Source organism: Budorcas taxicolor, chromosome X (assembly GCF_023091745.1).
Source record: "Budorcas taxicolor isolate Tak-1 chromosome X, Takin1.1, whole genome shotgun sequence".
Classification (NCBI taxonomy): Eukaryota; Metazoa; Chordata; class Mammalia; order Artiodactyla; family Bovidae; genus Budorcas; species Budorcas taxicolor.
Window position 1 is genome coordinate 125,323,006 of NC_068935.1, and position 13,474 is coordinate 125,336,479.

The window sequence follows — 13,474 nt, forward strand, 5'->3', positions numbered from 1 at the left end:
GGCATCACAGGCAGATTCTTTACCATCTGAGCCACCAGTGAAGCTTAGTGGGTTGCAACTCTGGCTGCCTATTAGAGTCACCTGGGGAGACTTGCCTGGTGGTCCAATGGTTGGGACTCTCCGCTTCCACTGCAGACAGGGGTAGGGGAGTGACCAGGGTTTGCTCCCTGATCTGGGGACTAGTATCCCACACACTGCTCAGTGTGGTCAAAGAAAATAGAATTACCCGGGGAAATTTAAAAAATTCACATCCCCCCACTTAAAAAAGGAAGAATGCTCAGCTTCTCACCCAGAAATGTTGATTCTGTTTGTTTGTCAGCAGGGCCCAGATTTTTTTTTTTTCCTCAAGGTCTCCAAGTGATTCTAATGGGCTTCCAGAGATAGGAAATATTTCCTTCTGAGTGTCACTGCAACGAAACTGGTGGTTCTCTCTGAATCGTTATCTCTTGCAGTGGGGTAACAAGGAGGATCCTGAGTAGTTTCTGGGGAGTCTGTCTGGTTTAGTCAAGAAAAGCTCAAAACAGTGGCTGAACTGGTTTTTATCTGGTACATTTTCTCTCCTACCTATAGTCATAGAACATTCCAATCTATTTTAAGCCTTCCTGTGGTTTCCAAAGCACAATACTTTCCGAACTGAAGACTTACCATTTCAAATCTCATGGGCTAGGATTCAATCTAGAGCAGAACTAAGCAGAACTTAAGTATCCCAATTAGTAATTGGATTCAAAAAAGACCCAGGAAAGTGCCCTTCATAAAAGAGTGAAATTGTGTTTTATGTGGTTGTTGTTGCTATCACCTGTGGTTTCAACTGCAGGAAAAATAGGAAAAAGCCATGAAACAATCATTGTATTGGGTTGGCCAAAAAGTTCATTCTGGTTTTTCCATGACATGTCCCAAGAAACCCAAATGAACTTTTTGGCCAATGCAATATTTGAACGTGGGTACATGTGAATTTGAGTTTCTGGCTCAGCCACTTGTTAGCTATGAGTCCTTGCCTTCTCTGAGCAGATATTTCATGAAAGATGGAAGCATGAGCAGATCTCAGAAGGAAATTTTGTAGATTAAAGGAGGTTATGTTAGTGGTGCTTGGCAAGGAGTGAGTCCCAAGTAAATGGCAGTCACCCTCGTGTGCTATTCTGCTAAGGCTATGATGCTGCTGCACAGCAAACACCCCACCCCTAAATCTTAGTGGTTGACTACGATACCATTGATGTTCTTACTCATGTGTCTGTGGGTCACTTATGGCAGCTCTGCTTAAGGCTGTGAATCAGACTGAGGTCTGTTCATATGTGTCTCATTTTGCAGTTGGCAGCTTCCTGGGGTGTGCACTTCTCATGGCAGATGACAGAAATACAAGAAGAACTTGGCAGAAATTTGCAATGCCCTTTAATATCTCAGTGCAGAACTCAGTAATGATTACTTGTGCCCATTTTCCTTTAGCCCGAGCAAGTCATATGGTGAATTTCAAGGTCAATGGGATGGAGAAGTATAATCTACCTAGTGAAACTATGGCACAATACAGAGAATAGAAAGAAAAATTATGAACAAATAATACATTCTTCCACACTTCCCTTCTGCAGGGTGTCAACAGAGGAGAAAAGAAGGGTGGGTAAGGAGGGAAGAAATAAATAGTTGGATCCCGTAGGAACTCTACCTTGTGCCTCATTTGGAAGGGCTTGTCTGGCCTCCTTTGTAGAACTGGTCCAGCACTCTTTGCAGGCAGAGAAAAGCAGTTCCGTGGGCGTGGCAGCTTTCTGGATCCTCCCCCACTCCAGGTATTTGTGATGAGGGACACACTACTCAGAGACAGTCTAGAATTCACCAGAAGCCTTCTTAAATTCTGCTTGCTGGAACACATCTAATTTTATTTAGGAAGATAAACGGAAGCAAGAGCTGGTGAAATTCAGCAAAACAGACTATACTATACACCAGTTGTCACAATAACCACATTTTTGTCTAAATTCAACCCCTTCTCTTTACCCTTTCAACAACTGTTTAATGTATGGGCGCTGTCTCTTATGATTTGCTCCAAATGACATCATCTCTTCTCCTGTATATAATAAAGGGAAATGGCTCAGTCGCATCCGACTCTTTGCGACCCCGTGAACTGTAGCCTACCAGGCTCCTGTATCCGTGGGATTCTCCAGGCAAGAGTACTGGACTGGGTTGCCATTTCCTTCTCCAGGGGATCTTCCCGGCCCAGGGATGGAACCCAGGTCTCCCGCATTGCAGGTGGACACTTTAACCTCTGAACCACCAGGGAAGACCCCAGTATATAATGGTGGTAGGCTAAGAGTCCTTCATTTGAATTCTAATATTTCTTTTGTATTTTAAATCTAGGTGAATAGGCAGCCCCACCTCTATTTAACCAGAGGGTTCTGGCCAAATATGTAGTGTGGTTGTAGACACTTACCAGATACACCCTCATATATTCACTAATTTCAGGAGGAGTTGAGTGAATTAATCAAAGGTGTTTAACTGTCATAACTGAGGATCACTCCGAATGTATCTCAATATTTCAAACTGCATGAAAGTCATCTCCCTAAAGATCGTTTTTGAAGATATTTAGCAATAGCTGTGCGAGCAAAGGATGGCAGGCAGAGCTGGGCTCTGTTACAATCTCAGAAGAGTTACACAACCACCCTTCTCCAGGTGTGGTCCCTGGACCATCAACATCAGAATCACCAGGGCTGTTTGTTAAAAAGGCAGAGTCACAGGGAACCCCCCAGACTTAATGAGTTGGAATTTCTGGGTGTAGGACCCAAGAATCTCCACTTCTGTATACATCAAGGCTTTTGTATAACCTCAAATTTAGACAAAGTTCCCATACGTCTTTGATTCCCAGTATCAGTTATGGAAAATGTGAAGTTTTTCTAATGCCAAATTAATCATTCTCACTGTTAAACAAAAAGGACCTCTTTCATTATTACTATTACTGAAGGATTTTTTAAAAGACTAAATTTGTTGAAACTTTCAGCCAGGGTACTATTGGAATAAGATTTATTTTGCCCCCTTCGCTCTTTTTTTAGCATAATTTGAACATTTGAAACTATTTTCATGAAGACTATTTCAGTAATAATCATTTTCCTCCCATTTTCTCAGATACCAATGGCCTATAATAGTTGTATAAAGATTTTTAGATGAAAGATGAAAGTTAAGAGACACAATTATTGGGAAGGACAGGAGATTTTATTTGTGTGTTACATGTAACACATATTCCCCCTAATGAATAGATGATAAACTGCGTTTTTATGGTGTTTTAGGTAAAAGGACTGTCTTCGGTGAAAGTAGTGTAACCACCTAAATAAGGATTATCTTTCATCTTCCACTGAGTAAGTATATTTTAATGTTTTAATCTATGCGTGTGGGATAATAAAAAACATCAACTGCTTCAGTAAGTGAATTAAACAAAAAGGCAGTTTTGAGAGCTGAGAGAAGTACAAAAAACATCAACCAAGAACAAGTCTAATGGACTCCTCCCTCCCTTTTCTACCTTCTTTCACCTCCTATTATTACATATAAGTCGAAAGGGCTTCATCTTAATGGCTTCCTGCTTCCAACTATGTGGAAAGTGAATCAGAATCATTTGGAGTATTCTGAAACCTTACTGTAATCATGAACACAAAGATGCAAAGAGATGTTGAAACGTCTGTTTTCCAGATTAAGAATATCACCCAGATAGTTGGGGAAAAAAGTTTTCCATTATCTCGCCTTTAATCCAGTTAGCAAATACATGTCATTCTAAAAGATTCTGGTAACCATTGCTCAGAGGGAGAACAATCCAGAAAAGAAACACAAAAAGGATATTTTCAGCACCATGAAATTTAAGGACTAAGAGAACTATGCTAAGAAAGATAATGATAAAGCTCATGCATGTAAGACTTTTATGTGGTTGGGCTCAGAGTTTTTTCACTTTATTTTATGACAAGTAAATAAATTGTTGAGTGACAAGAAGAAAATAAGGTTACCTTCAAAGTGATTTCAACAGAAAAAATATATCCCTGTGAAAATAGCAAGATCTTTCCTGACCAACAGGATTGGAATGTCAAGGGTTCAAATGCATTCACCGAGCATTTATTTCTATTTTGAATTTCCCTAAATGTTTGCCTCAACATATCCTCCCAACATTTTTGAGAGAGGTCAAGGGTTTAAGAGGCCCTGGGGTTTGAGCTAACAATTCTGGTTCACAAACATATCTCATGTCAACGTGTGAGTGTGCTATAGAAAGTGAAGTCGCTCAGTTGTTTCCGACTCTTTGCGACCCCGTGGACTGTAGCCCACCAGGCTCCTCCGTCCATGGGATTCTCTAGGCAAGAGTACTGGAGTGGGTTGCCATTCCCTTCTCCAGGAGATCTTCCCGACCCAGGGACCAAACTGGTGTCTCCTGCATTGTAGGCAGACGCTTTAACTCCTGAACCACCAGGGACGCCCACTATTTCTTTGAGCTCCTTTTTTGGGTGGGAGGTGCGGGAGGCACGAATACTGGAGTGGGCTGCCATTCCCTTCTCCAGGAGATCTTCCCAACCCAGGGATTGAACCCGGGTCTCCCGCATTGTAGGCAGACGCTTTACCGTCTGAGCCACCAGGGAAGTCTTGAGTGTGCTATAGCTGAACATAACATGGTCACATCTGTTCAGCTGCCTGGTGATTTTACTTGCAGTATCCAGTAAATGGTGCTATTACAGTGCTCCTGCAGTAAAAGGTCTCATTGTAACCTGATTCTATTTTCTATAATTGAGAATCAGTTTTGTGTTTGGTTCACAGGTGCTGATGCTACTGCTAAGTCACTTCAGTCCTGTCCGACTCTGTGTGACCCCATAGATGGCAGCCCACCAGGCTCCCCTGTCCCTGGGATTCTCCAGGCAAGAACACTGGAGTGGGTTGCCATTTCCTTCTCCAATGCATGAAAGTGAAAAGTGAAAGGGAAGTCGCTCATTGGTGTCCGACTCTTAGCCACCACATGGACTGCAGCCTACCAGGCTCCTCCGTCCATGAGATTTTCCAGGCAAGAGTACTGGAGTTGGGTGCCATTGCCTTCTCTGTTGGTTCACAGCTATTCGTAACTAAACTTTGAGTTTCTCCACCAGAGTCTTGATGCCTGTTTCTAAAACAAATACTGTGCCTTAAAATTGGCCAACATAGATATTTTGCTTAATTGAAGAGTGAAAGAGTTTTAACCCCAATTTATTCATTTTTGTACATACCACTGCTTGAAGGACTCTGGACTTGTGTGTGCAATTGTAACTGAAATAAATAGGGCACAATACCTAGCATATATGATATACTCTTGATAAATATTTGCTGAATGAATGAAAAAAAAATAGTGGCTTTAGACTGAATTTTGGTGGCAAATTTGCACACGCAAACACACACACACTCACTTCTTTTACCATTATGGGGATGAACCGGAATTCTTCAAGATGTAAAGGTTAGTTCTGGAGAAGGGAATGGCAACACACTCCAATATTCTTGCCTGGAAAATGGACAGAGGAGCCTGAGGGCTATAGTCCATGGAGTTGCAAAGAGGTGGACACAACTGAGTGACTGAGCACCTCACTAAACTGGGTGGGGGTGCAGAAAAAAGATATAAAGCTTCGTTCTAAATAGGGATGCCTCTATTGATGTTTGATTATTACGAACCCCACCCCCACCCCCCATAGGGTTCTCAGAATCTGAACTGGAGCACCTTTCCCTGTCCTTGCAGTGAGCTGCAGACACTTGATCTTCCAGTGGAGATTGCCAAACCTTTGCGGGCAGAAACCTGGTCTTATATCATCTTTGAAGTTCTCACTGCACCTAATTTAGGGCATACCCATAGAGAAGGTTCTATTATTATCCCTATTTTCAGATGAGGAAACTGAGGTTAAGCAGCTGAAGTCATCTTAAGTTAAAGTCAGATAGTTAGTGGTGAAGACAGTGCTAGTGTTTGATCCCTGGCAGTGTGAGGCCTGAGGCTCCTCTGCCTAGGGTAATGGATCAGAAAGGTAGCTGCTACCCTCCCCCCCACCCCCAAAAAAGTAAGGTAAGGAGTCAACTATGAAATTACAACTCAGAGAATAAGAGTAATGAAAAAACTAAATGTTCTAGACCTGCCAAGACATTGGAGTAACTTAGATAGAAATTATGAAACTGTATTATTTCTGTCCTGGGTATTTACTCAACAAGATCCTGGCAAATAAATCCAATTCAAGAGACAGATTCAGGGGAATCATTTGCTTTTCCCTCTCTGTAGACACTACATCGTTCAAATGCCAAGGAAGACCTAAAAGGGAACCTGTTGTGTGAAATAGGTAGTATGTATCAAACAGAGTGTGGCCACTCCTCTGGAATTGCCTGAAACTCTCCAGTGAGAAGCAAAGGGAATTTTTCTCTAGTATGCTGATCCTCTCACAGCTGATGCCCATCCTCTGTCTCTCTTCCTTTTGGCCAGTTTGCTTCTTGAAGCTAGGCAGAACATCCTTAAAGAAATGGGCATCCTCTTCCTCTCTACTTTAAGTTATTAGTAGTTTGGGAAGCTTTGTGGAGTCTGTAGGACATGGGCCAATTAGGAGAGAAACAGAGGGATGGGGGGAGTGGTGAGGGAAGAGACAGACACACAGAGACAGTGAGACATGGAGAGAGGTGAAATGACGCTGAAAGTCCTTGAGAATGTACTGACCTTAGAAAGCCTTTTAGAAACCAGTCACTAATTCAATATGATGAATTACCTTAAAGTAGCTTGTAGAGTGTTTCCTGAGAAGAATTGGAGGTCGCTTCAAAGGAAATAAATAAACCACAGCTAATGTGCTGATGTTTTAATGAGAAAAGGCAATTGCTAAAAATGACCATCCAATTTCCATTACTTACTACAGTCATTAGAAACAAGGAATATGTTTATTGATCTGAAGTGGTTCAAACAGTATTTTCTTTGTTCAAACCAATTTAGCTGGAGGAAAAGTCAAGAGTTTGCCTTGTGTGGGGGCGGTGGTGGTGGGGGGGATTGTGGAGAGAAAGAGATTCTTGACATAAAAACTGTTGTTTTTCTATCCTAGGGGCACTCACCTAAGAAGAATAACTGGGTTTCTATTAAAGCAAAGGAATTGTTGCCCCTGATCACTATTGGTTTAGCTCTAGGCCCTTGAGACTCAAAGTAGGTTTGGAATTAGCAATATCAGTATAATCTGGGCATACATTACACAGGTAGATTCTCTGGCCCCACCCCAGTCCTAACTGAATCAGAATCTAGTTTTTAACAAGATGTTTCCTGATTCATATGCACATTAATGTTTGAGAAGTACTAGTCTAGACCGACACGAATGGTTATTTAAACAGTTGATAGAAAAAAGAGATGGTTAAATAAAGGAGGAAATACTATCTGCTAAAAGCACTTTTGTCCAAAGATTTGTTGGTGTTGATAAACTTGCTCCTATCCACTTAACCCAGGTTTGAAGTAAAAACTTCATAGGCCCATTCTGAAATGACGTTTACCAGCTCCAGCGTCCTCATGGTTGACTGAGCTCCCACAAATGGTTGCTGACTTTGTTTGTGTCCCCAGGTGAGCAGAAATGAGTGAACAAGCAGAAAAAAGCAGTTCCGTGCGAGAGAGACCTGCACGTCCAAGGTCTCCTGAGAAACCAAGTGAGATGCAACTGAAGCAGATGAAACGGGTGGAGCGGCAGTTAAAACGGTTGTCATTTCAAAATCCCGGGCCTCAGGTAGCCAACTTTAACCCTAAATTAAGGCAGCTGATGAAGGAAGAGCAAATGGCAAGGAAGAATGAGTTTGTTCCTGTAAAACGCAAAGTCAACAAGTATGACCGAAAGGGCAGGCTCACCTTCAATCAGGCTGACCTGTGTGACTGCCTTGATGAAGACTGCCTGGGTTGCTTCTACCCGTGCCCCAGGTGTAACTCCACCAAGTGCGGGCCCACTTGCCGCTGCAACCGCCGCTGGGTCTACCACACCATAGTCGACGAGAATGGGGAGGTCATCAGCAAGATGCCATTCGACCTCTCCGACTAGGAGCAGCCCTCCAGGCTGATCCATTTTCTCTGCTTTGCAGTTACACCAGCCTCTTTCTCCTGGGTGAATTTTAGGGCTGGGGGAAAAAAGTTTTAAAAATATAGTTTAGACTAGTTAGTGTTCTCTGAAGACATAGAACCCTGTGTAATGCACTGTCTTTCTCTAACCTTCCTGTTGTGGTGACTCAGATTCCTCCCCTGGTAACCAGCAACTCCATTCCTACTCTGCTCTCGGGTTAAAAATCCCTTTCCTCTTTGCTGGTACCTTAGGAGATGGAGTTTTAGAATTCTGTAGCTGAGAGCTTGTCTTGACAAAGAACATATGTTTATAATAGTTACCGTTAGGATGTTACACATTATCAATTCTAAATCAGAATTCTATTTGGATTGACTTGCACTGCATATTCATAGTCTCATGCTTTTAGTGTTACTGTTTTAACAATAATAAAATGAAATTTGTTTTTTTTAAAAAAGCATTTAATAGGCCCCATGGCCAACTGTCCCAACATATGAGCACAAAATCAGAGATTCAATTTAAGTGATATCCAAAATGCCAACTGGAAGCAGACTTCAAAGGACAAATTTTAATCCAATTGTTACCTAGAAATGATTTAAAAGCAGTTTTTTAGTGGCTAAGGTTACCAGCCACACAGAACTGGCCAAAGTGGTATAAAATTCCTAAGGCCTGAGTTGCATTTGGTCTTAGAGGTATAGGATTCAAGGAAAGTCAGCTAGAGTTTCTGCTGACCTCAGTGAAGATACCATCTCAGAAGACTGATGTGAAACATCTGGGCCAGGTTTGGCAGCTATTGTGCAAAACTGTTTCTAGGGAAAATCTCTATGAAAATGTTCACACCCACAGCGTCATCGGGAAAGTTTCTCTTCAGTCATCTTTGATACCAAGTTTTATTCAAATGATCTGTCTGTAAGGAGAAAATTGCTTTTTCCACTTTTCCATGTTTACGTCTCATGAACATTTAATTGCTCCTTCTGAAGCTTTGGATTCGGCACAAACAGTTCAGTCCTTCCACTGAACACAGTTGTGCAGGCACTGGCCGAGGCTGCAGAAATAATGGGCTAAAAATAGACAGAAGGCTCCTATCTCTATCCCACCAAATGGCTATGTATGTTTACCCACTAGAAAATATTCACCTGAAACCACTTTTGCCTCTGACTAACTCACCCAAAATCTCTGTGTGGCAAATTCGTTAATAATAAGCATTTAATTTTCCTCACTTTGATTTTTTTGTGTGTGAGAAAGTGCGTGTTTTTTAGACCCAAGAGAGAAAAAAAAACTTTTTCCCCCTTCCCTGAAGCAAATCCATGTTTTGTTCTTGGGCAAACACCAATCACTTTCCATCAGAAATTCCTGATAGTTATATTAGGTTGGTGCAAAAGTTTTGCCTCATCCGCCATATTCACCTAACCTCTTGCCCACCGCTTCTTCAAGCATCCTGACAACTTTTTGTGAGGGAAAGGCTTCCACAACCAGCAGGAGGCAGAAAATGCTTTCCAAGAATTTAATCAAATCCTGAAGCACAGATATTTTTTTTAATTTTTATTTTTACTTTATTTTACTTTACAATACTGTATTGGTTTCGACATACATTGACATGAATCCACCACGGGTGTACACAGATTTTTATAAAATTATTCATTTATCTTTAAATTTTATTTTTTAATTGAAGGATAATTGCTTTACAGAATTTGTTTTCTGTCAAATCTCAACATGAATCAGGCATAAGTATACATATGTCCCCTCCCTCTTGAACCTCCCTCTCATCTCCGTCCCCATCCCACCCCTCTAGGTTGGTACAGAGACCCTGTTTGAGATCCCTGAGATATACAGCAAATTCCCTTTGGCTATCTATTTTACATACGGTAATGCAAGTTTCCATGTTACTCTCGCCATACATCTCACCCTCTCCTGCCTTCTCCCCGTGTCCATGAGTCTGTTCTCTATGTCTGTTCCTCCATTGCTGCCCTGCAAATAAATTCTTTGGTACCATCTGTCTAGATTCTGTATATATGCATTAGTAGACCATATTTATCTTTCTGACTTACTTCACTCTGTATAATAGGCTCTAGGTTCATCCACCTCATTGGAACTGACTCAGATGTGTTCCTTTTTATGGCTGAGTAATATTCCATTGTGTATATGTACCACGACTTCTTTATCCATTCATCTGTCAATGGACATCACAGTTGCTTCCATGTCCTAGCTGTTGTCAACAGTGCTGCAGTGATCATTGGGGTACATGTGTCTTTTTCAGTTTTGGTTTCCTCAGGGTATATGCCTAGCAGTGGGATTGCTGGGTTATATGGTGGTTTTATTCCTAGTTTTTTAAGGAATCTCCATACCGTCTTCCATAGTGACTGTATCAATTTACATTCCCACCAACAGTGCAAGTGTTTATCCACACCCTCTCCTGTTTGTAGACTTTTTGATGAGGGCCATTCTGACCAGTGTGAGGTGATACTTCATTGTAGTTTGGATTTGCATTTCTTTAATAATGAGCAATATTGAGCATCTTTTCATGTCTTTCTTAGCCATCTGTATGTCTTCTTCGAGAAATGTCTGTTTAGATCTTTTCCCCACTTTTTAATTGGGTTGTTTTTCTGGAATTGAGTTGTATGAGCTGCTTGTATATTGTGGAAATTAATCCTTTGTCAGTTGTTTGATTTGCTATTATTTCCTCTCGTTCTGAGTGTTGTCTTTTCACCTTTCTTATAGTTTCCTTTGCTGTGCAAAAGCGTTTAAGTTTAATCAGGTCCCACTTGTTTACTTTGTTTTTTATTTCCATTACTCTAGGAAGAGGGTCATAGAGGATCTTGCTTTGATTTATGATATCGAGTGTTCTGCCTATGTTTTCCTCTAAGAGTTTTATAGTTCCTGGTATTACATTTAGATCATTAATCCATTTTGAGTTTCTCTTTGAGTATGGTGTTAAGAAGTGTTCTAATTGCATTCTTTTACATGTAGCTGTCCATTTTTCCCATCACCGATTATTGAAGAGGTTGTCTTTGCCCCATTGTACATTCTTGTCTCCTGTCTTGTTCCATGGGTCTATATTTCTGTTTTTGCGAAGCACAGATTTTTATGCTACAGGAATAAACAAACTTATTTCTCGTTGGCAAAAATGTGTTGAATGTAATGGTTCCTATTTTGATTCACAAAGATGAGTTTGAGTCTAGTTATAATGATTTAAATTTCGTGGTCTGAACCCTCAACTACATTTGCAGCAACCTAATACTTTGCTTGTTTTACAGGTCATCTTAGACCAAGAGTTTAAATAAAATGAGCTATCAGAATCAGTAGTTTTTCTTTTTAATACTCAAACTGGTATCCAGCTTTACTGAATTGGTGAAGATGGGCTTGAAAATACAAACTGAACTTTCATTCTAGTCAAAGAACAGTCTTGTGCTTCAAAGATAGGAACCCAGGGACTTCCCTGGCAGTCCAGTGGTTAAGACTCTGTGCTTCCAGTTCAGGGGATATGGGTTCAATCCCTGGTCGGGGAACTAAAGCAATTCGTCTGAACCTACCTGGAATCTTTGCAGTGCAAAAGTAGTTGTTATCACTGTCCATTTACCTGCTGAAGTGCCCTTTGCATTTGAAAAGCACAGAGGTAATAGTGTTACCATGTTCACAAAACTACTAGAGAAAGGTTGATAAACAATTTATAACCACTTTCACAGCAAAGAACACATTTGTCTGAGCTTTTGGAGGATGCTATTTACAGTCAGTTAACAATTCCCAAGGTGTGGTAGGTAGCCCTCCAAGATGGTCCCCAGTGGTCCTCTGATATTTTGTAATCCTTTTCCCTGAAATGGTGGCTGAACTCAGTGACTTGGTTCTAGTGAACAGAATAAGGCCCAAGTGATGGTGACTGGAGACTTGGTCATAAAGGGCAATGTGGCCTTTCTTTTGCATCCTCATGGTCATCTGCTCTAGAGCAGGCTGGCTGCCCTGTGTGAGCAGCCCTGTGAGGAAGCCAACATGACAAAGAATTGGGAACTCTGGCCAAAACGTCGTGAGTATTTTTGGAAGGGGGTCTTCTTGCCTCATCAAGCTTTGAATGACTGTAGTCCTAGCTGACACCTTGATGAGAGGTGTCAACCTTGTGAGAGACCTTCAGCCAGAACCACCCAGCCACGCTGCTTCCTGACTTTTCCCCTCACAGAAACTGTGAGATAAGAAATGATCATCGTTTTAAGATGCTAACGTTTGGGGTGATTTGCTATGCAGCAATGGCTAGCTAACACAGAGGGGTATCATACTTCTTCTAGATTTATCCCTTTATTTATTCAGCAGGTATTTATTGAGAAACTACCACATGCCAGGCATTGTGTCTATGGGATTTTCCAGACAAGAGTCTTGGAGTGGGTTGCCATTCCCTTCTCAAAGGCAATGTGTATGCAGAGGTTAATCATCTACTGAACATTAGAAACATGCTTAAGGGGCCCCTGGTTTCTGGGCTCTATATACATAGCATACAGAAAAAATTTTACCCTTGGAAAACTGTGGTGGTTATCTTTGGAAATACCATCTACCCCCTAGAGTTACTACTATACATTTACTATTTATATATTAATGGCCCAACAAATATTTATAGGTTGAATACTTCTCTGTGAATTGTGCTCACCTGTTGAAACTAGAGATGGCACTCCAAACCTCTGTCCCTACTATGTCCCCTCAAATTCGTGTATTGAAACCTCACTCCCAAGGTGATGGTAGTAGGAGGTGGGACCTTTGGGAGGTGATTAGGTCATTAGGGTAAAGCCCTAATGAATGAGTCTCTTATAGAAGAGACCCAAGAGAGCTCCCTTACTTCTGAGGACCGTTAGGCCAGTAGAATCTTTCTAGCATGCCATATATATAAATACATATCGAATACCAGTCAGTTCGACAATGAAAAATTATCTCTAACACATTTATTAACATCCTCTGGGTATAGATTTAGATAATGACATTTGTAGTGCTTAAACTTCTCTGGAATGTGGGTTCAAATGCTAACTAACCACCTCTAAGGATTAATCTAAGGATTAGCTTTAAGGAGTAAAGTTCATTTAGACATGTTTACACATTTACACCACACTCTTTATACCATACAGACAATATGTGGGCATGTACTGTCTAAACCCTAACTTTCTGAGTACAAGCTGCCCCAGTGAGCCACCATTGTCTTCCAGTGCTCCAGGGGCAGGCTCTGCCTCTGCATGCTGGGTGGGTGGATCAGTCTAATTCTGGTTGGGAAGCTCCCTTGTTGGCATATGAAAGTGAAAAAAAATGAAAGTCTCACAGTTCTGTCCCAACTCTTTGCAGTTCCAATGGACTGCAGCCTGTCCTCGTCTATCCATGAAATTCTCCAGGCAAGAGTATTGGAGTGGGTTGCCATTTCTTTCTCCCAGGGATCTTCCCAAGCTGGGGATTGGACCCAGGTCTCCTGCATTGCAGGCAGATTCTTTACCAAC

The 13,474-nt window shown here is 41.4% G+C and overlaps 1 protein-coding gene across 1 annotated transcript; it reads left to right on the forward strand.

Moving 5' to 3' along the window:
- Positions 1–7,544: 7,544 nt before the first annotated feature.
- LOC128070428 (ARL14 effector protein-like) lies at positions 7,545–8,000 on the forward strand. Its single transcript, XM_052663742.1, has one exon. It carries the CDS (start codon positions 7,545–7,547, stop codon positions 7,998–8,000), a length of 456 nt encoding a protein of 151 aa, XP_052519702.1.
- The last annotated feature ends 5,474 nt before the right edge of the window (positions 8,001–13,474 follow it).